General features: G+C 48.6%; 1 protein-coding gene across 1 annotated transcript in view; it reads left to right on the plus strand.

Moving 5' to 3' along the window:
- Positions 1-23,143, plus strand: part of NTRK3 (neurotrophic receptor tyrosine kinase 3) — a 380,311-nt gene that overhangs the window by 296,478 nt on the left and 60,690 nt on the right. Inside the window, exon 13 of the mRNA XM_047767504.1 lies at positions 22,990-23,120. Within this exon, the coding sequence (XP_047623460.1) occupies positions 22,990-23,120 (131 nt within the window). The remainder of the gene's footprint in view (positions 1-22,989; positions 23,121-23,143) is intronic.

The raw sequence follows: 23,143 nt of genomic DNA on the forward strand, positions 1-23,143 counted from the left end.
TCTGGATGCTGTGACCAGCATTAAACAGGGGCAGGGGAGAGATGGGCTGCTCTCTCCTAATTGCGGACTTTGGGGAGGGTATTTTTCTGCAACAGAGAGGTAAAGACCTTGGAGAAATTGAATGGAAAGGAGTTTTTTTTTTTTTGTCTTTAATAACATTGTGGGTTTTTTTCTGATTACAAAAGTAATTTATATTCACAGTAGACAATTTGTTGAAATACAGAAAAGCATACAAACACATAAATTATCCACCATCCCATCACCCAGAGACAACACTGTTAACATTTTAGCTCTCTGCCTTTCTAATCTTTTTTTATGTTCTTATTTAATTATTTAGCAGAATCAAATCACTCTAGGCGCACATGCACACACACCCGTTGCTTTGCTACTTCCTTTTTTATAAGATTGTTTCCTATGCCATTTAACGAGTCTTTTGCAATATTAAAGATTTTTGTGTAGATAGTCTGGTCACATGGTTCAAAAATATAAACACACACAAAACTTGTATATGAATGTTCATAGAAGTGTTTTTCAAAGTAGTCAAAAGGTAGAAACAACCCACATGTGTATCCACTGATAATGGGATACACAAACAACGGAGTACTATCCAACAATAGAAAGATGTGGTGTGCTGACACTGCTACAAGATGAAGAAATGTCAGAAACAAGATGCTAAGTGAAAGAAGCAGGACATGAAAGATCCTATTTTGTATGATGGTATTTCTGTGAAATGTCCAGAAGAGGTAAATTCCCATAGACAAAAATAGCCTAGTGGTTGCCTAGCGCCAGGGTTGGGAGTGGGGCTTACCTGCAGGTGGACCCAAGAGATCTGATGAAAATATTCTAAAATTGAATTATGGTGATGGTTGTGCCACTGGTAGGTTTACTGAAAATCATTGAATTGTACATTAAAGTGGGTGAATTTTTTTCTTTGTTCTAGTGAAGTCTTTTTAATTTTTAAAATTTTTATTGGGGTACAGTTGATTTGCAACATTGTGTTAGCTTTAGGTATACAGCAAAGTGAATCAGCCACACATATACACATATCTATTCTTTTTTCCCATATAGATTATCACAGAACACTGAGCAGACCTCCCTATGCTGTACAGTAGGTCCCTGCCAGTTAATCTACCCTATATATAGCAGTGTCCATGTGCCAACACCATCTTCCCCGTTCACCACCATCACCATACAGGTAACCACTATTATCATATATCCTTATGAATTATAGCTAAACAAATTACATATAAACAAATTTTAATATATATCTTGTTTTCCCTTCATTTTGCACGTATAAACTGTATCATGACGTATAATTATGCACTTTTTAGTACTCCCCCTGCCAGCTTCTAGGAACTCTGAGAGAAATTGCTCATTCTTCTTTTCAGAGGTGCATACTATTCCACTGCATTGGTGTATCCAAATTCATTTACTGTCTTTACAATAATTTGCTCTTATAAATAAATTCAATGGATTGAACATAAGTATAGTAAACTTAAATAAACATGGTTGAACCTAAGTACAGTATTAATGCAGGACCGAATAACCCCCACAGGCTACCTGGTACACCTCTTCTGTCATATAACCCACATGAGGTACTACCAATGTGTGCCTTCAGTAATAATATGTAAGAATGAGGTTCCCCACAGCCTCATTTAATAAACGCGGGGTTGCAGCATGATTGTTAATTGCCTGGACAATGTCCCACTGTGTGGATATATCACATTTATTTCACTAGTCTCCTATATTTGGAAACTTGGATTTTGTTTAATTTGTCTACTTTTATGAATAGCACAGCAGGTATCTGTAGCTAAGCTGAGTGAAGACGACTGCTGAGTGACAGCGCCCACTAGAGGCACAATGTGTCTCTCCCTCCTGGCCCATTGCAGAACCCCTGGGTATTTAGGGACTCCCCAGGCAAGTAGCCAGTGGGCTTTCCTTATGGCTGTCCCCTTGTAATTGAGTGCTAACTTAGGGCCAGCCATCTCCTTCTGGAACATGATGCCCTCAGAGCCCAGGAGCCAAAGCTGGTGAGTGTAAGTGTCATTGCCTCTTTCCAGGTGGCCGCAAAGTGCTGCCAGTCTTCCCATGGTGTTGTTCTCCAAAGGAATCTTCTGGCCAGAGCCTCGCCACATTTCAGGGTTGGGAATTCTGAGCTGCATAGTCCATAAATGTTAATGGGATTCTGAGTGAAGCCTCTAATCTCCTACGTCGTACAGATGGCTAACCAAGCGTGGCAGCCTGACTTTCTCAAGGTCAGGGTGAGGGTTGGGGGCAGTCCCCATGTCCCCTGACCTCCTGCCCTGGCCTTTAAGCAGGTGGCCTCCTGGGAATATACTGAGTAGGGCCGGGCAGTGGAGACTGACACTGGCTGTGAGAAGGGCCACAGACAATTCTAGCCAACCCACCAATCTGTGCTAGGGCAGCAGAGTGGCCCAGGCTAGAGAAGAGGCAACTAGCTGGAGGGGGTTCAAGGAAATGAGCATGGGAAAAATGAAGGGGTGGAGAGATTGATGATGAGATCATCTAAATTTGCTGCTTTGGAGGCCAAGCCATAGCCATGTCTTCTCAGTTGTCACTCTCAGTGGTGACAGCAGAGCCCTGCTGGGATTCCAATGGGTCCCTCATTCTCTAAAAGGACCCTTAGTGTCCCTCTGGGTGGGCATGGGACTGAGGCTGACTAGGAGAAACTGACCCTCCCTCTTCTGTGGTCCTGGGCTCCTATCTGCAGGAAGGGACATCCTGGGGACGGGAAAGGTACATGGACAGCACAGCAGATAGTCCAGAAAGAGCCCAAACATATGAGGGTGCTGACAAGCCTAAGGGTTGTTATTAAGGACGCAGATCGGGTGGCAACAGGGAAGGGAGAAAAACACTGGGCTTGGGAGGAGCATTGAAGTCGAGACCAATGAGTGCAATTAGGTTTGTGTCACTCCCTACAGCCCGAGCAAGCTGGCTGTGGGTCATCTGTTAGAGGCGGCTGCCAAGATGCCATGTGTATTCCAGGATCCCTGGCGCTAGTCCTTCCTACTGCCAGGCTCAGGGAGGGAGCGTGGAGGCCAGCCCTGGAAGTCCACACAGGCATGTGTGGGCTGCCATATGAGGCTCTCTGGCATCTTGCTGGAAGCCAGCCCACCGGGGAATCAAGAACAGGATGGAAAGAGCTCTGAGAAACTGCCCTTCTTCCTCCTTGCAGCAGGATTGCAAAGAAGCAGTGGTAGGCAATTGGAGCAGCAGTTGGCCTCTGATGCCCAGGCCACAGGGGGCCTGGTGTCCATTCCTTGCTGATTTCAGCTCAGGAAGCAGAGCGCACTATGCACACCCAGGAATCAGCCTTGCCGCTGCAGCCACTTCAGACCTGGCTTGCTTCCCGCCTTCTATCCTCCCCCCACCCACCCCCTTCCCAGTTCCTGCTGCAGCTGGTGGGCCAGTCTGCAAACCTGCTAATGCTCCAGTGCCCAGCACAGTGGGTGCTTGATAAATAGTTGTTCATTTTTCAAAAGTTATTAACTAAGGCATTAATTAAATGCTCCTTTCCTTTGGAAGATCTCAAAGGAAGAAGTCTTTCCAGTTTCCAGGAAAGTCCACCCATATGACTCACTGAGAATTTTTATACCTCAGGGAAACACGTTCTCTTAAGGACCTTCTGGGATTGAGTGAGTATCTAAACCTGATTCAAATCACAGGACTATGCATCAGGGTTGCGAAGAGGATTCCAATCTGGTCACTGCTTCAAGGGAGAGGGCCATGCACGTGAGGTCATACACAGTGTTGTGAGAAGTACCTGTGTATTCTGGGCTTCCTGGAATTCCACAATTCTGATAATGTCTATGTCTGACAAGATAAGTGAGCGGCCCTAGTGAGGTGCATGGTAGCTATTGATGAGAGAGCTTGGTGGGGACCTTGGTCAGACTGAAGGACTTGCTGTATTGAATGAAGACTAAGAAAAACCTGTTGGATTTGGGCACCAGGAGAGCCCCATGACTTTGGGACAGATAGGTCAGGGAGTAAAGTGGTCAAAGTAAGAGTGTCAAAGCTTGAGAGATAAATAGGGAGCTGAAGGTTGGGAGGTGGGGAGGACAGGGAAACTCCCTGTCAATGAGTCTGGTGATGAAGGGAGAGATGGAAGTTTCCAGGGGAGGTAGAGTCGAGGAATGCTCTTTGTTAGGATGGGGAAACTTTATCCTGTAGGTGAGAAGTCAGTGGGAAGTAGAGATTTGTAGCATCAGAGGTAAATACTAGATGGGACAACATCCAAAAAGTAAATGGAAAAAAAAATTGAAGATTGGAAGTTCCCATTGTGGCTCAGTAGTAATTAACCCAATTGGTATCCATGAGAATGTGGGTTCTATCCCTGGCCTCCCTCAGTGGGTGAAGGATCTGGCATTGCTGAGAGCTATGGTATAGTTTGCAGACTCTGCTTTGGATCTGGCATTGCTGTGGCTGTGGCTTAGGCTGGTGGCTGCTGCTCCAGTTCAACCCCTAGCCTGGGAACTTCTGTGTACCATGGGCACAACCTTAAAAAAAAAATTCAAGATGAAAGCTTAGGTGGAGGACGTTAACCTTGAGGGGAAAGAAACTATCAGTTCACCTAAGATAAGAGGGAAAAATTAAAATGAGGTAAGTAGAGTTGAAGAGAAAGGAAATTACAAAGTCACTAAGAATGAGTTGGTTTTCACTGGGATCATTCTTCTGTGATTCCTCTGGAAGGAGGTCCTGGGTCAGTCTTGTTTGGGAAGGGACTCAGATACTGATAAACTTACATTCATAAAGGATGCTCAATGCCATCTCTTTCCAGTGCCGTGAGTTTTAGGTGAACTCACTTTCTTTGCACACTTGATTTTGGCTGCATCAGAGCCAAATTTGGGGTCTGCTGCTCACTTCGCCTGGTGGGGTGCAGCCAGGAAAATACTGAGGGTAAAACTCCTTCATCTTCAGTTTCAGCCGTGACTGAATACACTAGCCCCCCTCCATGTATTGAGTGAGGGTCCATGCCTGGCCTCCTCCTAAGCCATTACCCTTGGAGAGGCTCTTGGAACCTACTTAACCTCAATGCAGTTCAGGGCTTTTGTGGAAGAAATGGCCCTTTTTGGTCTTTGTTCACAGTTTAATGAGTTAATGCTGTGGCCCAGCCCTCGCCTGGGTGGAAGGCTCAGGTCCAGGAGAAGGGGGATTTCAGGAGATGGGGAACCCGAGGTTCTGGTTATCAGGAACTTGGACATTTCCGTGTTTACTGGTGGAATCTATGCTCAGATAACTGTGGCGTCAAGCTTTCTGTTAACTCAGAGCTGAGATTGCCCCCGCTGCTGGGCACTGCCCTGCTTTAATAGCAAGCACATGTACCTTGGTTTTAGAATTCAGTTCTGCTGAAGCTGCTGCCGCCCCTGGTGGTGCTGGATCCCCATTGCTCAGTGGAGGTATTCATGCCTATGGAATAATGATAATAACCCCTCACCCCCCACCCCTGGGCTCATCTACCCCTTGAGCTGCTGGGTCCAGTTCTCACGGAGACACAAAGCCCCTGGCTCTCATGGAGCTAGCATCCACTGGCGAGACCAGTTGACAGACAGACAGACAAGTCAGGAAGACAGTTATCTGAGGCAGCAGCATTGTATGTAAAAGTTTAAACAGTGTCCTGTCATGGGAGTGACCCCTTTCAGTTGAATGGTTGAGAGTGGGCTTTCAGTGACAGGTAGTCAGGGCTCTTGCAGGGCTGCTGATAGGGCTGTAAGGTGGCCCTGAGCTTGGAATGTGTGAAAGAAAAGGAGGGGCCATGGGGTAGAGTGGAGGGGCTTGGTGATGAGGTCAGAGCGTGGGCTGGATCAGGCCACATAAGCCATGATAACATGAGTTTGGCTTTCATCCTAAACTCAGATTTGAAGTAGGGAAGAGATAGCAAATTTCCTACTTTCCTTTTGATTGAAGATGACCCTGGCTGGCTGACAGTGTGCCAAGGAAAGGGATGAGGGGTGGGGGAAGAATGGAGACCACTGCCCAGATGAGGAGGAGGGTGGCAGCAGGGCGGGAGAAAGTGGGTCTTTTGGGGATGTGGACACATTTGAGAAATGTTTGGAGGCTGGGATCCACAGGAGTTATTGATGGGTTTGGTGGCACCATGGGGAGCCATCAAGGAAAACTATTGGCTTAGGGGCATGTGCCACCTAATGGGAGGAAATGCATTTCTCACCCGGGGAGGCTCTGGGAGGGGCAGGTACTGGGCTAAAGAGTGAACATTCTTGTCTGGCTATGCTCCTGTGAAGGACCCATGCTGAGATGTCAGGGAGGGATTTGGACAATGAGGATGATTTCCCAAGCCAGATGACAACTAAGCATCCTTCGCATGAAATTTTTGGAGCCGCAGCCCACTATACATTCCAGTCTGTCTTTCTAAGGATGCCCAGATTGGATAGGCTAAGGATGCTCTTCTAAACCTTTTCAGCTCCTGCTCTCACTGGAGGGGTGAGTTTACAGACTGTCTCAGCTTTCATATAGACCACTGTCCTCCTGCATTTTTATCCCCAATATGTGAAACATGTCTTTTGTGTCTTATGCTCAGAATATCACAGAGAGTGGCTTTCATTATAGTTTTGTTGGTACATGGGAGGTTATATGGTAGCCACACAAATTACCAAATATTGAATCTTAGACATTTCTGTTCCTAAATGGCCCTCCAGCCATCCTACCATCAGTCCCCCTCCATGCTGCAAGGCCTCTTTCCTCTGTTCCAAGTTCTCCTCACTCATATCCTCCCAAGGAAATCCAGGTACCATGCTTCACTGTCCAGAGCAATTGGGTTCTTTCCTTACTCAGCGCTGAGGCTGCCTGTTTATTTGCACAGGCTGATTCATTTGCTCTGCTAAACCAGGGCCAGGGGAGGGGGCTTTGACTTCAGGGCCAACTTCCAGCAGCAGGAAGAACTAGCAGGAGCTTAAAATGTTTCTGTCTTCTTCCACAGCCTCTGAGAGGCAAAGGAAGCAGTAAGATTTACTTCTCACTTCTGTGAAGGGTGTTGTCCCTTCATGAGGGACAGAGTCATTCCAGTTGGATGAGATGTAAACCTCGACTCCCTCTGTGTTAACCTCATGGGCACACAGCTATGACCCTTCTCTAAGAGCCCTGATGGCTGCTTTCCATATGTGAGCTCATTTAATCTTACAATGATGCCATAGAATGGGTACTCTTATTAGCCCATTTCACAGATGAGGAAGTTGAGGCTCAAAATGACAACACAGCTAGGGATGGTGGAGCCTGGGTTTGAGTCAAACCTAACCAACTCTTTTTTTTAATTGAAATATAATTGATTTACAATATTGTGTTATTTTCAGGTATATAGCAAAGTTGTTCATACATATATATGTATATATATGCATATGTATATATTCTTTTTTAAAAATTCTATTCCATTATAGTTTATTACAAGGCATTGAAGATAGTTACCTGTGCTAAACAGTAAATCCTTGGTGTTTATCCATTTTATGCATGGTCGTGAGCATCTGTTAATCCCATACTCTTATTTTATTTCTTCCCCTGCCTCCAAACCCAAGCTCTTAATGACACCACACAAGGAGGGTGCCTCCAGTGTCAGTGCTCTCTCTGTGGGACTGTGATCATCAGAATGATGAAGATACTGATTATGAGGAGGAGGACGACGGTGACAGTGATGATAGCTGACATTTAACGACACTTGCCTAATATAGCTACTTTCCTAAGTATTTTGCACATACTAACATTTATACTCAGAATAATCCTATGAGGTGGGCACTATTATTATAGCTAAAATTTTTTTTTACAGATAAAGAAAGTGAGGACCAGAGAAGCTCAGTAACTCTCCCAGGATCTCAGAGCAAAATGATTGGCATGGGCTGAATTTGATCGCAGGCCGTCTGGTTAGTCGTGTTGATCAGGGTTAGTTGGAGAAAGCAGGTAGGCTAAGGAGGTAATCAAAGCCTCCTGTCTGCCCCAGCAGTGGGAGATTTCTGGGCACAGCTGAAGGATTGAGGTGTGGTGATCAGGGCAAAGCCAGTTTCCTGGGCAGCTCTCCTCCAAATAACCTCCCCCCCCCACTCAAAAACAGGGCGGCGCAGTCTGTAAGTATCTGGAATAACTTGCAGCAGGTTATCCTGGCATTTTTATTGCTATTGTGGGTGGATGACAGAACTAGAGCACTTTCTTCCTGACTTTTGTGAAAGTCATTTTTACATATATTTTCACATTTATACACAAAGATATGAGTCTCAGAGAAAGTAGATAGTTTTCTTACACAGGTTCCTGGATCCCTCAAGACCTAGTTAGATGCATCCCCAGGTGCCCAGGAGTCTTTGCCTTGCCCCCTGGCAGGGCTTATCATGCCGTGTTAGACTCATTTGTCTCAGGTCTAGGTCAGTGGGCTCCTGGAGACCCTGGCCGTCTTGTGGTCCCTGCTGTGTCTCTGGCATGTAGGGAAATGTGTTGTGACTTCAGTGCACTTTGTTGACTGCATCATAGATTGGATGACTATGTGATCCCCAGCAAGTGCATGGGAGAGTCCAGGGTAGGGAGGATGGTAACCCAGTTTCCATCCCTGTCATAGTGACATTTTTTTGTTGTACTGGGAGCTGAGGCAGGTCAATGGCTATACCTTCTGGGTACATTTGGAGCAAAGTTCACTTAGAGGCTCTGTTGTGGGTGCACATTTTCTAGCTCTTTCCATGGTCTTAGCCAGGATGCAGACACAGAGCCATTCACTTGCAAACGTCCCATACAGCTATGCCTATGGCTCCATATGACAATGTAGAGTTTACTCCAAGTGACTTCTACTTCCTGTGAGCTTATCATGTGTCACCTGCTGCCCCCCAGCTTCCCTGTGCCATACCTTGTCCCTGGGTCTCCTGATGCCCCTGACAGTGGATGCCAAACAGCTTCCGTAAGCCAAGCAAAGGGCTTGTGGGAAGACCAGTGGCCTGGAGCAATCAGAGTTTTCTATAACTGAAAGTGGCAGGCAGAGGCTCCTATGGATCAATTCCTGTGTTAGGTAGGCAGGTAGAGTGCGTGTGCTCTTACAGAAGGGAGGACCTTTGAATGCATCCTTCTCTCTGTGACCACAAGTGCCAGGGTGGATGACTACCAGGCAGCCCCCACTTAGCAAAGTTGACTAAGACAGTGGAAATGGAGCTTAGTGCTCACTAGTTGCCTGGTCCTCTGCTAAAAGGTTCACAGACCGATATGATCTCATTTACTTACAAACATCTAAGGTAGTCACACTTAGCAGAAGAGACGTTATCTCAGAGAGGTTAAGGAAGATGCCCGGTGTCATACAGCTAGTCAGTAGCAGAGCTGGGTGCCTCTAATGCCAATGATGCAGCTTTTAACTGCTGCAGTTTAAGAAGTGCTTTTCCACCTCCTGCCCTTTCCATTCCCACAGGACCAGAAACCTGCAGCATCTCACGCTTCATTCTCCCGACCACACGCCTGGGAAATCTATGACCAAAAAAATTGCACATGAGCAGTGAAAAGATTTATATAAATATATATTAAAAATCAGCCCCCTTGAGATCAGTGTAGCTGTCAGGGAACTTATGGATGCACTTACAGGTGGTTTTATTTATTAATCTGTTTATTTTGAACATCCACAAAACTAAAGCAGAACAGACAGCTCACCAGGTGAAGAGCACGACATGGCTTTTCACACATGTTAAATTAGTAATCATGAGTGCTGCACAACAGATTCTATTTATCAAACCCTGGTCTGCTTGAGACTTTTTTTTTGGTGGGGGGGGGTTCCTCATTTCAATGAGACATTTATCAAGCAGTTGCTCTTTTGCAGATAACATCTTTTTCCATGACTGGTCTTCAATCCAAATATTTAATTCCTTCCTGATTTTATAACTTGGATTTCCTAAATCATTCTGCCTAAGTCATGATCTGGAGTAATTGGAGATTCACATACGTTTGATCCAAAATCTCACAGATATGGAAAAGTTATATAGGATGACATCCATGTGTAATTGACAAAAGATACATTTACAGGAGAGGGCTGTCACTGCTTGCCCTTTCAGCTTCTGTACTTTTGGGGCTGAAAATGAGAAAATGGATAAGTTCCCAGAGAAGAGTCTTAGAGGGGAAAGGTAAAGGAGCTGGTGTGGGAAACATCTTATCTCACATAATTCCTCTGCTTGCAATTGGTGGGGCCAGGAGAGGCGGTGCCAAGGGAACTGAGATCAAAGGCTGACCTCACAGGGAGCTAGCCAGGGGCACGGCAGTCCAGGCCTCTGCACCCTGCTTGAGTTTTGCACCAGAGAGGTTCAAGGAGACTTTCCTGCCTGCCTGGGGAGCCTGCAGTGTAAATCTATCTCAGAGAAAAAGAAAGCACACACGTGCACACATACACGCATGAACATATTCAGTGCTAAGGTCGGATGGGAGCAGAGCAGCTGCAGAAAGAAGTAAAGAGCAAGCCAGCAATGAAGGCCAATAACCCACCTGGATTAGGTGGGCAAGGGGTTAGGGAGAGCTTGTTGTCAGAGAAGGCGATGCAGTGGTGGTGGGGGTGAGGATCAGTAGAGGGAGGTCTGGTGAAGACTGCCACAGTGAACAGTGTGTGTAGACGTTGCCACATTAAGCAACATCTCCTATGAAGAGTGAGCAGAGAGCAATCCCCAGCCCCATGGGAAGGGGAATTGAGGTCCACTTGCAGGGGTGAGAACATGGCCTCTTGGGGGCTCCTGAGTGTGTCTTCTGTGGGTTCTTGAGGCTGATGCTCTTGGGGGCCACCCAGAGGCATCCGGACCAAATAATGAGAGATGCCCACCTAGCAACATGGTCCTGGGCTCTGTGATATTCAATGATGTCTTTCCTTTTCTGATTTTCCACTGACATTAGTCCCTGCATCCACTTAATCCCCAACTTCTGTGATCTTCCAAAGCACTGGTAAGAAAAAAATGAGTCTGACATTATTCAAAGCCCAAACTTCCACCTGGCTCTGTTTCCTTGGGCCCTAGGAGAACTAGAAAGAATGATCTTCTGATTCAAGGCATCATGAGAAGTTTTGCTGATGCTTCAGCCAATGCCTGAGAGGCAGCAAATTTGGATCTTGCTGAACTTGATTAGACCTAGTCCAAACTGCCAGGTTCACAGAGGGCTTCCAGGGGCACCCAGAACCCTCCAGTTCAAACTTTTTTTTTCTTTTTTTGCAAAATTATAGGTAGGGGGAGGTTCAGGAGACAGGCCAGGAAACCACCGGCCAGTGCGTTTAACATCTGGTGTGGGGGAACTCTTGGAAGTCAGCTCAGAGGATGTGGTGGGAAAACACCTGGCAGATGGAGCGGGCGTCCACACGGGAGGCTGGGATCCGGGATCGTGGAGGCCGTGCGGAACGAATCTGCTGGCTGTGCCGAGCTCAGGCTGCCCACGCCCAGGGCCTGTGTGGCCGGGACCCACAGGCTCCAGCATCTGACCTTGAACCCTATCAGATACAGGGAAGAGAGTGAGGACCAGAGCGGGAAGCTTAGTGAGGGGGAAAAGTGACTGGAAGATGCCTCAGCTCTGGGAGTGGGGGCTGGAAATGGGAACCTGGCCTTTGGAAGGGGCTCAGCCACACACTCCTGCCTCCCCCCCCCACCCCCACCCAGCCTCTGCAGTCTGGGGAAGTGGGCTTCATGGGCCTCCCACAGACTCTGGAAGAACAGGATGCAGACCTAAGGACAAAGGAAGTGAGGCCGGCCAGGTACAGTGGGCTGGGCAGTGGGAAGCCTACAGCAAAGAGCACTTCATGTAGGTGGGGCTGACAAGGAAGCAGGTAGGAACCCAGCCCAGCTGGGAGGAGAGAGGGTGCTGTGGGCCCCTGAGGAGGGAGAGGATGTGGGGATTAGCAATCACCACCACCTCTCCACACAGCAGCAGCTAGGGGAAGATGGGAAGCTACCCTCCACACCCTGGGATGACCAGAGCAGCCCTGCTTCAGTCTCCCTTTGCCCTAGCAAGAACCTTCATGGAGGGCAGGCATATACTTATACGGTCCCATTAGGTCCCAGTTCAAGTCCTGCACAAAGAAGTGGAAGGTGAGTCTTTCTTGCAGACCGACCCCCAGGGCCCCATGTGGGGGTGTGGTTTCTAATTTTTCCTGGTCCTGAACTGGGTTTCCAGCCTTCCCTTCAGAACCACCCCTCACCTTCTGCCTCCTGCTTTGGGGAAGACCGAAGTTAATGGGTCCTAAAGAAAAGCCTCCCAGGCTCTCAGGTGGGATCCCTGGCCTCACTGGGTGATCTGTTCACCTCCCAGGGTTCTTTGTGCCAGAACCAAAGTCTTCATTAAGGTCACTGCCGAGGGAAGGGATGAGAGAGAAGAGACTTCTTCAGGCCACCAGGCAGTAGCCAACTTTTGCAGTTGGTGAATGCAGGAGGTCTAAGGGCTGGGCTTCAGCCCACAAATAACTTGGATCCTATGCCCTGGTTTGCCCAACATGTGTAACAGAACCTGATACTGGTCTTTGCTAATGCCATTCTCTCCAAGGAGGTAGTAAGTCTGCTTGCAGTGGTGTAGTGGTGAGCATAGCTGCCTGCCAAGGATGTTTAGAGGTTTTCTCTGAGTCGTTCCAGGATGAGTTGAATTTTTGTAGTAAAGTAAGCAGAGGTGTTCTCAGGACACCTGTTCTTGCACTAGGAATAGACATTTTAAAATGAACCTATCTATAGAACAGAAACACACTCACGGACATAGGGAACAGACTTGTGGTTTCCAAGGTGGAGGGGGAGGGAATAGGATGAATGGGGAGTTTGGGGTTAGTAGATGGAAACTATTGCATTTAGAATGGATAAGCAATGAAGTCCTACTGTACAGCACAGGAAACTGTATCCAGTCTCTTGGAATAGAACACTATGGAAGATAATATGAGAAAAACAATATATATGTATAGCTGGGTCACTATGCTATACAGCAGAAATTGACACAACACTGTAAATCAACTCTAATATTTTTTAAAGTTTTCTTTTTTTTTTTAAGACGATTGAAAGAAGAGCTTACAGAGAACTAGGCATTGGAGCTGATCTTGGGACACTGGCCGATTCTCCTAGTGGAGGTGGGAGGAAGGACCCCAGATGGAGGAGCGTTGTGGGTACAGCTATGTGGGCATGAACTCAGGACCTGGGCTCAGAGAACAGTGGATGGCCAGCCTCTCTGTCTGTGGCACTTATTTTATGCATTTCTATAGAGAATTGATGAGGAGGAGACCTGGGAATTTGGGCCATGTTATCAGAGTTCTCAAATATCAAAACTAAGATTAAAGACTACCTTAGAGCACTTATACTCTAAGCTAATGTATATTGAGCACCTACTATGTGCTCCTGCACTGTTCTAAGCATTTAACACTTCTGACCTCATTTAGAGATACTGCAACTCCATACCGTAGGCCCTTTTCTATCGATCTCCATTTTAGGAGTTCCCATCATGGCTCAGCAGAAAATAATCTGACTAGCATCCATAACGATGCAGGTTTGATCCCTGACCTCACTCAGTGGGTTAAGGATCTGGCATTACTGTGAGCTGTGGTGTAGGTTGCAGATGCAGCTCAGATCTGTAACAGTTGCACAGTTAAAAATGAGGAATCACAAAACAAGGAGTTCCCGTCATGGCTCAGTGGTTAACGAACCCAACTAGTATCCATGAGGATGCAGGTTTGATCCCTGGTCTTGCTTGGTGGGTTAAGGATCTGGCATTGCTATGAACTATGGTGTAAGTTGCAGACACGGCTCGGATCTGGTGTTGCTGTAGCTCTGGCGTAGGCTGGCAGCTACAGCTCTGATCCGACCCCTAGCCTGGGTACCTCTGTATGTCGCAGGTGTGGCCCTAAAAAGCCCCCCCCCCAAAAAAATAATCTCCATTTTACAGGTGAGGAATCCGAGACTTAGAGAGATGGAGTGATCAGGGCGACCACTGAAGCGTTGAGTAGGGGGTGAGTAAAAGGAAGAAACCGGCATATTCCTTTATAAACCTTAACAGCCATGAGTTCATTCAATGTCCCTCAAACACATCACTCTATGCACATAATCTCATTGAATCCCTGTGACAATTCAGTGAGAAGAACATTTTCTTTATCTCACTTAGGAAAACAAAGACTTGAGACTGGTTTAGCAAACTGTCCAGTGCCAACTGCTGAGATGGGTCATTAACTGTGAATCTGTACCCAGGCCTGCCTCATTCCAAAGCAATGCTCTTCTTCACTCTCCTTGCTCTAATACTGGTGTCTTTTCTTCCTTTTGTATTTGTTGTGCATATTCAAATGTATTGTTACCTCTGACTACATAGGTCTCTGAATGCCCATGTCTTCTCCTGCCTGAAGGGGTTCCTTTTTTTCTTGGATCCAAGGTAGCTGGTAATCATCCTGGCCAGTGGCATGTCCCATGGATGGATGACTGGTCCTTGGTTGCCTGTCTTCTGGTTCACGCTGTGGTTCTTCTAGGCATTTCTGCTTCCTGATCCCAAGACTCCCTGTGTGGAGATGCAGCCTCTCGGCTCCACTGTGCCCTGGAACTGGTGTCGTGGCCCATAGCTCCAGAGCTGGAGGAGCACCTTTGACTGGATTCCACTCTGGGTTTGCTCTGAGAAACCATGATGTCACCAGATGGACCTGGGGGCAGAGTTAGATGCTGGAGATGGGAGGCTGAGGCAGCTGCTGGAGAAGAAAGGCCTCTGGGGAGACTGGGAGGCAGCACAAACCCCTTGTATGGGCATTTTGAGTGAGAGGTTGACACTGTCGAGTTGGAAAGGGAGCATCCAGGCCAGAAGAGGGGGAGGAGGTGGGAGCCGGGCAAGTTGTTGAAGGGACGGATTCCCAGTCAGAGCCTGAGCTTCATCTTTCAGCACCTAACCTTCGATTCCAGATGCTCTCCTTGGGGAGTTCTTTTGCTTTTTACTCTTGGCTCATCAGTCCATGTTTAATGAGAGCCAGAGGGGTCGTCTTCCCTGGGGGAAGAGCCAACAGGGCATGGAGATGAGGAGGTGGATAGGAGAGAATGGACTTGTTGGGGGAGGATGACATCAGACGCCCGTGATGTCAGTACACATCTGAGATCATGGTGGATGAGCTCGGAGCGGTAGCACGAGGGGCAGAGACACATCTGAACTTCTTGTGTTGGGGAACGTGAGCTGGAAATCACCCCAGAACAGACAGTCCTCTGCTGATCTTTCTCTTTCCTGCTTCCAGAAACAGCAGGGTGTCTTGTTTATTTATTCATCTTGGTGGGAACGCAGTGTCTTGGAGTCTAAGGCCGCTACCTTTGGCCTAAGGGTGCACATGTGCCCCAAAGTGGGGACCTGGTGGCTGCTGAGCTCCAGCAGACCCAGACGTGCAGGAGCCCTGGGCTCAGAAATCTGCGGTGCCAGAGCCTGAGTATTAGGATGTGGGGCTCAGAACTGTCCTGGTTCCATGTAAGCCTGGTTTCTGGGGCCAGTCTTGGAGCTGGGACATAAATAACTTTGCTCTTTGGAACTTTCTGGATCCTTTCCCATTCTCACTCATCTTTTTTTTTCTTTTTACTATTCCCTCAGCATCTCTCCTTCCTCCCTCTTTGTAGTGTTTTTTTTTTTTTTTTTCTTGCTGAAGTCTCTGGCAGTGCATCAGAGGTGCCTTTTAGTTCATTCATTCATTCATCAAACATTTACCCAGTACCTATTGTGTATTGGGCCCTGTGTGAGACCCAGTCTACAAAGTCAATAGCACAAGATATTGCCCTTTTAACTTGAACATCTGCTAGCACCCTCCAGAGTCCCTTTGCAAAGCCATCAAACTTTGAAAATAGCATGGGGCAGGGGAGCAGAGCCTTGGGGTGGGATACAGGCCAGCTTGTAGAAACATCAGGTTCCTAGACAAACAATCCTGAGTCAGCCTCAATGCGGGGCAGCGATAGCAACAGACAACGCTGGTATTCCTTCAACCAGGAATTCTTTTCCACATCATTATTACCTCCATTTGTTTGGTAATTGGGGACTCATTTAGAAATCTAAACCTCCGAGAGAAATTCTGCAGAGTTCTCTAGCCTTTGAAATGTCTTCCTTGGAAAATCTTGGCATGGACCCAGGAGGTCCTCTTGTTTTCCTAGTCTGTAAATCACCCACGGGTAGCTTTGCAAGAGCAGCTATTGCAGCCATGCTCTGCTCTGTCCAGGTGGAGAACTGGAGGGGTTGGCTGCAGGCCACTACAAAGGGTCTGTAGCTGGTTGGGGGCACATTTACCTGGTCATGCTCTTATTCAACACCAAAGGGGAAGTTAGCTCTATCCCCTGCCTGCCACGCAAAGGCATGAGGCAAGAAGTGGCCAGTGGGGCCAGGAGAGGGGGCGGGGGCAGGTCTGCAGCCGTGGGCGGACATTCCCACCACTAGCAAGGCAGGGGTCCTGCCCTTTTGGCGGTCGCCTTCCCTCTCAAAGGTTCAGAGCAGGCCTTCTAGCTGCCTCCTGCCGCTTCAAAAACCCACAGTTGGAGCTCCAGGAATGTTATTCTTTTCCATTTAAAGGCATTCCATTTCATGTGTAATTAAACGTGTGGTATTGCATTAATGTTTTCTTCTGAGCCTTTTTGGCAGCCTGAGACTCCGGGGTCTGGCCTGTGCAAAGAAAACACACTTCTCGGAGCTCCTCCCTTCCTCTTCCCGTCCCCCTCCCCCCTTTCCTGCCAAAAGCTCCCTCCTCCTTGGAACGCAGTTGCTCTCAGGACTCACTATATAATTGGAGGACCCCCGAGGCTGTGGAGACCCTCTGTTCTTCTCTGGAGCACCAGGGTCTCGGATTATGCCTCTGGTGCCACCTTGGTCTCTAGCAGGCATCCCCATGGCTCACGTGGAGCTCAGGTGGTGACAACCAAGGGTGGCAGGATTGCGTTCATTGGAGAGGATTTTATCCTTATGGAAGTTGAGAGCTTTTTGGGGGTAGGAATCACCGAGGTGGGCTGTGCTGACAATGGCTCTGCAGCACAGTCTGCCTACACTGGAGTTGAGGGTCTGCTGGGCCACTTCTAACAGCTGGGGCGTCTTGGCCAAGTTACTTAATCACCTTAAACCTCCACTTCCCCACCTATAGTGCTTGGATGGCACTGTGCCCTGTTTAAGGGAGTTGGGAAGACGAGTGAGACAATGTGTGTCAAGGGTTACATGGCACAGTCCCAGGCTTGGGGTAAGTGCCCGATCAATGGCAGTTATTTTTATTATTAATAAGGGCCCAAGGGAATAACAATAAGCTAAAAGAGACAGGCACAGAGTGAAATAGGGTTGATGGGGGAAAGATCAGAGATGCCTTAGCAGGGAGCCTAGGAATCAATCAGGAACTGGGTATTACCGTGGGCAGAGGGAGAAGGAAAGCCAGGGTGGCCAGGAAAACCTACCAGGGCTCAGCTGAGAGAACTTGTGGCCAGCCCTTAGGGGTTCTGGGAGGCCTGCTGCAGAGGCCCTTAGGTGACAGGCTTCAGGGAAGGGCAGTCTCAGTGCTGCATGTGCATCCTTGGCCTCCAAGGATAAAAATTAGCTCAAGCACTGGGCACGGGGTGGGGGGGGGGGCGGGGGTGGGCAGGGAATCTCTCTTTGTGCATTTTGAGTGTGGCGGAGGGAGCATGCTGGTTTGGGGGGCTGACATTACATTTGACGTACTGTGGAGTCAGGATGGCCCTTATTTATAACTGCCGACCCTGGGAAATCTGGTTTTTCTCTATCGATCAATAGCAATCTTTAGTAGGTGGCTGTCTCTGCCTTTGATGTCTTTATTCCATTGTCTGACAAACCTCCTCCCGCAAACTATTTTGGACCTGAAGGAGGAGGAGGTTGTACATCAAGGTGACAGGCTTGGCTAGGCGGCCGGTGACCTCCTGAGTCAGTGTTGGCCTGTGTCATCTTGTGCCATTTTATTTCAGGTGAATGTCACCACTCTTCTCCAAGTTTCTTTCCCAGCCACTATTTTGTTCATAAGTAGCTTGAGCTCTTAGTTAAAATCAACATCTTGCAGAAAAGAAGGAAACATGCTGTTGTTAAATGTCCATGGCCCTTCAGATATTTCCTATTAATAATTTCTGTTACCTAAAATTTAAAAAATCAGTCCCCTTAACAACTCTGCCAAGTAAATATGGAGTGCTTCCATTCTGCAGATAAGGACCGAGGGCCTGAACGAGGATAAAGCACTGTTAGTGGCAGGTTCAGGATTCAAATACAGAACTGTCTCCTTCCCCAAATCCTCACTCTTCCAGCAACACTATTTTTTCCTGGGTTTTGTTCTTGCTCCTCATCCCTGATCAGCACAGATGAGTGAGTAGTTGATGGCTGCCATACCTCTATTCTCCTAGAACACAGAGGTGAAGCTAACAATTGCCACCTGGGTCCCCAGCCATGTCTATGACCACTGGGTCTCTGCATGTCACAGAACCACTTCAGGAAACCTCTACCTCCCAGGACGAGGCAGTCCAGTGGGCAGAGTCAGGGCAAGGGGGTGACCACAGCCTATCCACAGACCTCTCAGGACTCTGAGGTCTTCTGCATAGAGGTAGTTGGTAACCTCCTTGGATGGTGATTCTGCTTCAGGTCAGGCTTGCTCCAGGCCCTGAAGACCTCCCAGCAGTAAATCCCACACATGTGGAATGAATATCCTGGTGCTCATTCTGCATTTGTCTGCTGAACCAGCTGTCCTATGGGAATAGGAAGTTCTACAGGTGGCTTCCTATGGGGGACCCCATAAGTGGCTCTCCAGGAAGGGGACCTCAGGAGGAACCAGGCTAGGAGGAGCCAGGGTCATTTCCATTTCCCAAGCACAGTCCTGACTGGATACCAGCACCTTGTTCTCCCAGCAGTGCCTCTGTGCTGGAGCCTGGGAGGCCTTCCCATGGCCAGGGCTGTGCATCCTGCCTCTCCTCCTCCCCTGACAGTGTCCCTGGCATCTGAGTCTTGTGACCCAGACTCTGCTGGGCCGGCCAGCCAGGCAGTAAAAGGAGATTGATGCCCTGGCCTCCTAGGAAAATCCATCACTTTTTGGCGTGTGGGTCAGATGGCTCCACCAGAAGCAGCTCTTAGTGGTGCTGTATGAGCTAAAAATAAACGCAAAAAGAGACCCAAATAGAGTGTGGATTTCAGGCATGGAAATGCCTCACTCTCGTCACTCTCCAGGGCTTGAGCAGTGCCCTTTCCTCCCACACTTTCCCCAACCCACATCCTCCTTCCCGGGGCCTCCTAGGGACTGTGGGGGGACCCCCTTCCCCTGGGAAGATGCTGCATTAGAGTCGGTGGATGAACAGGTTAGAGAAGCTGGGGAGGAGGAGAAGAAAGAGGAAGACCGAGGGTTGAGCATCTGTGGATAGATGGTCTTGGTGGCCGCACAGTAGGGGAGGACCGAGGAAAGGCAGCCTTGATGGATGGAAAGAAGGCAGACTCAGGAGCCAGAAAAGGGAGAGAGGCCTTCTTTGGCCACATGTTAGCTCTGCAAACTTTGGAAAGTCACCTCCACCTCCATTTTCTTGTCTGTGGAAGGGGTACAATCACGAGAACCTCTCAGGGTTATTGTAAGAATGGCATGTTGGATGCATGGTAAGATTGGGCTTAAATGAATCCCCTTTACCTACTCTTCTTACTTTGGTTCAAGGAAAGAAGCTGCTCAAACCGTGTTTTGGAGTCTAGCATCTTGCAGGTAACAGGGAAGTGGAAATGATTTGCTTTCTGCATTCGGCCCTGGTCCCACCTCTCTGAATCCTGGCTCATGGTTACCTTGTGGAGTTCTTATCCCCATGGTTGGGAGGAAGTTCTCCCCTGGCAGGGGGGATTTATGGTGGGATGGAGTCCGTTTTTATTTCCATTCCTTCTGCTGCCCCTTCTCAGATCTCCCTAGCCCATGCATGGATGCAGCTCAGGTATTGGTCTCAAAACATGTTCCCCAGCAGCCAAGGTAGAGTGAGCCCTGTTTCATCCTGAGACACTGGGTGTTTCCATGTCTCTGAGAAAGATCTATTTGCAGATTTGGGGAAGATAATTTAGTGGGTGTGAGGCTTCTGTTACATGCTTGAAGAGAGCAGACAAGTTCCCAGTATCACGGTCACCTGCCCCCCGCCAAGGTCAAGGCCCACAGCGGTCTAAGCGCTGACCTTTTGAAGCTGGGGTTTGCAGCTGCCCCCAGGCTCTTAACTCCTGAGGTGTGGCTGGAGGGACAGGAAAAGGCTCTCTGGACACTGCTGCCATGTGGCTTGTATGTACCTTTCAAGGTTTGTGATTCTTGCTGCCGAGGGTGGGAGAGGAGATGGAGAGCTCTGAGATGGGATCAGGCCCAGCAGCTGAAGCAGTGGTGCCCTGTTCCCCATAGAGGATGCCCCTTCTCCTTCTGGACTCACTGAATTGCTCTGGGGGCAGCTGATGAGGTCACCCCGCCTGGAGTTGGACTTAGCGAACTGGAAATGTATATACTGCTGCCCTGCCTTTGCAGAGGTGTGTCCTGAACATACGAAGTCGGAGGGGTCGTGATCTCCATTGTGAGGCTGCATGGTTGGGACTCTGAGATGGAGCTTGACTCAGCCTAGGCCCCGCAGGCAAGTCAGGACTGCAGGCCTCCTCCTGGTCTTCCAGCTCTGATGCGTGACTAATATACGTGTGGGCATGGGATTTGTGGAGGCCAAACTGTTAAGGTGAACATTGGTCATCAGCCAGCTGATTTCTCACCCCACCAATGTCAGCCTGTCCCACTGGTTCTCAAAGAGGGGTGTGGGACCAGCAGCGTCAATACCCCCTGGGGCCCAGTGAGAGAAGCTGGTTCTCCAGTCTCCTGCTAGACCTCCTGAACAGGAATCTCTGGGAGAAGGACCCAGTGATGGGTTTTCACAAGCCCTCAAGGTGATTCTGAGGCAGCTCAAGTTTGTTCTGCTGAAGCATTGCCGGAGGGAGCCTGGAGTTTCGGGGAGTCTGGGGCCACAGGGGGCCTGGCTGCCTTGGCCTGTCCATGTGCTCTGGATTCTAGCTCCATTTCAGCTACCAGCTGCCAATTCTTGACTTGGCCCTTGTTTTCCCTTCTTGTAAAATAATATCAATAACGATGAAAACACCAAAACATGCACCATCTCAAAGGACTTGAAGGTCTACAAAGCTTTTATACAGTCGCTCATGTAGCAGGTAAGTAGAACTTATATTACCCTCCCACACCCACCTGACACGGGAGGAAACTGAGACTCAGAGTGTTTTGTGAGGTGAGCAAGCCCATAGTGGGAAGAACTCAGATCCTGAGCCAGATGCCCCTGACTGATCCCATCCACTCACCAGCCCCATCTTCACACTGAGGCCATGCCAGGAACCCTGGCGTCCTCAGCAGTCACCTGGGAATGATTACAGAACCATGAGTAGATGGCCTTCCTGGAGAAAACCTGACCTCTAACCTTCTCTCAGTGGGGGACCCCTAGCCTTCTCCTTCAAGGCTAAAGTGCTGTTCCTCAGAGACTGGGCAATAGCAGCAGAGTGTGTGAAAAGGGAACTGACCCTAATGCCCCTATAAAGAGGGGGCTAAGCCTTGCAGCCTGCAGCAGCTCCCTAGCAGCCCCGAGCTTGGGTGGCTGGGAGGAGAGAGTAATGGTTTGTAAACACTTCTGCCCACAGATCCTTGCCAGCAGGTCATCTGGGACATGGTGGGCTACCAAGAACACTGACAGAAAAAAATTAAAAAAAAAGATCTGTGTAGTCTATTAAGAGAAGAATCTCTAAACCAACCAAAATACTAGCCAGGGCCCTGCAGCCACACCCCTCTGTCCTTGTCACATGTCCCCTTGCTCACGGGGACAGTCTACCATGGTCCTCTGCCTCCAGCTTTCATATTTGCCAAGGTCATTTGAGACAACCCTCTCCCTGCCTCTGCGCTGCTCCTCATAATGTTAATACAGGTATTTAATTGGCTTCTGCCTGTTGAACGATTAATGGAAAGGTCGGTGAGTAATCTCCGGCTCGCTCTTTTCATCACCAGCCCACTTCTTGTACAATTCCTTCGAAGCATTCTTTCCAAATAGGTGGGAGGGCTGAGGTCACCTCTTTGCTTCCTCCTGGCAGACAGACTTTAATTAGGTCACTAAATTAGGCAAGGCCATGGCAGCCCTCTTCTTTGTGCAGACCCTTGTTCTGGGGCGGTCTCTGGACTTGCTTTTGTGATTTTGTTGGTTTTTCTCTCTCTCAGAGGAGATGGATTTGTCAAGTAGAGACTTCCCCTAGATAATTGTAACTCCCACTCTGTAGTCTTTATCATGGACCAGACATTGCACTAGAAGCATTGGAGCCATTATGTTATAACAAGAGCCAGTAGTGTGGTATGTGTGTTGGGGGGAGTGGCACTGGGCCAAACACTTTATATGGATTATCTCACTTAACTTTGGAAGAATTCAGGGAGTAAGATATTGGTATTAATCCCATTTCATAGGTAAGGAAATTGAGGCTCTGGGATGAAATAATTTTCCTAAGCTCAAAAACTAGCAGGGAGAGGGAACAGGATTCAAATCCGATTCTTATATACCCAGTGCAGCCCATAGACCTATAGTGCACAGACGTCACCTGGTCATCCGAGAGTTTACTGGAGACTCAGATTCCTAGACTCACAGGATCAGGATCTGCACACCACCTGAGAGTTTACTAGAGACACATATTCTCATACCCAGTGGGTCAGGATCCACGCAATGCCCGGGGTTCCTGTGCACAGCAATCTTTGAGACTGCTTTGTAGTCTCTCCAGCAGCTACAGCTAATTATGCCCGAATCCTGTGTGTGAACGATCACTAACCCTCTCTTCCAGCTAAGGCAGCTGTGGTCGAGAGAGGTGCATGGCGAGTCAGGGGCAGAGCTGGGATCTGATTCAGGGTGGGGCTCTCAAACCACCACGTGGTGACTGTTTTCATCCCTAAGGGTAGGTTCTGGAGCTGGCCTGTCCCTGCTGTGGGCTCAGACTCAGAAGTCCCTACTCTCTTGTTCCCCTGAGCCTCTAATGAGGACAGGTGCCTGGGACTGACCTGGCCGCTCTCCTCTCTATCCCCTCCTGCAGATGTGCAGCACATTAAAAGGAGGGACATCGTGCTGAAGCGAGAACTGGGCGAGGGAGCCTTTGGGAAGGTCTTCCTGGCCGAGTGCTACAACCTCAGCCCCACCAAGGACAAGATGCTCGTGGCTGTGAAGGTAACTCAGAGGCACGTGGGCTC

The sequence above is a fragment of the Phacochoerus africanus genome, chromosome 2, assembly GCF_016906955.1.
Source record: "Phacochoerus africanus isolate WHEZ1 chromosome 2, ROS_Pafr_v1, whole genome shotgun sequence".
Lineage (NCBI taxonomy): Eukaryota > Metazoa > Chordata > Mammalia > Artiodactyla > Suidae > Phacochoerus > Phacochoerus africanus.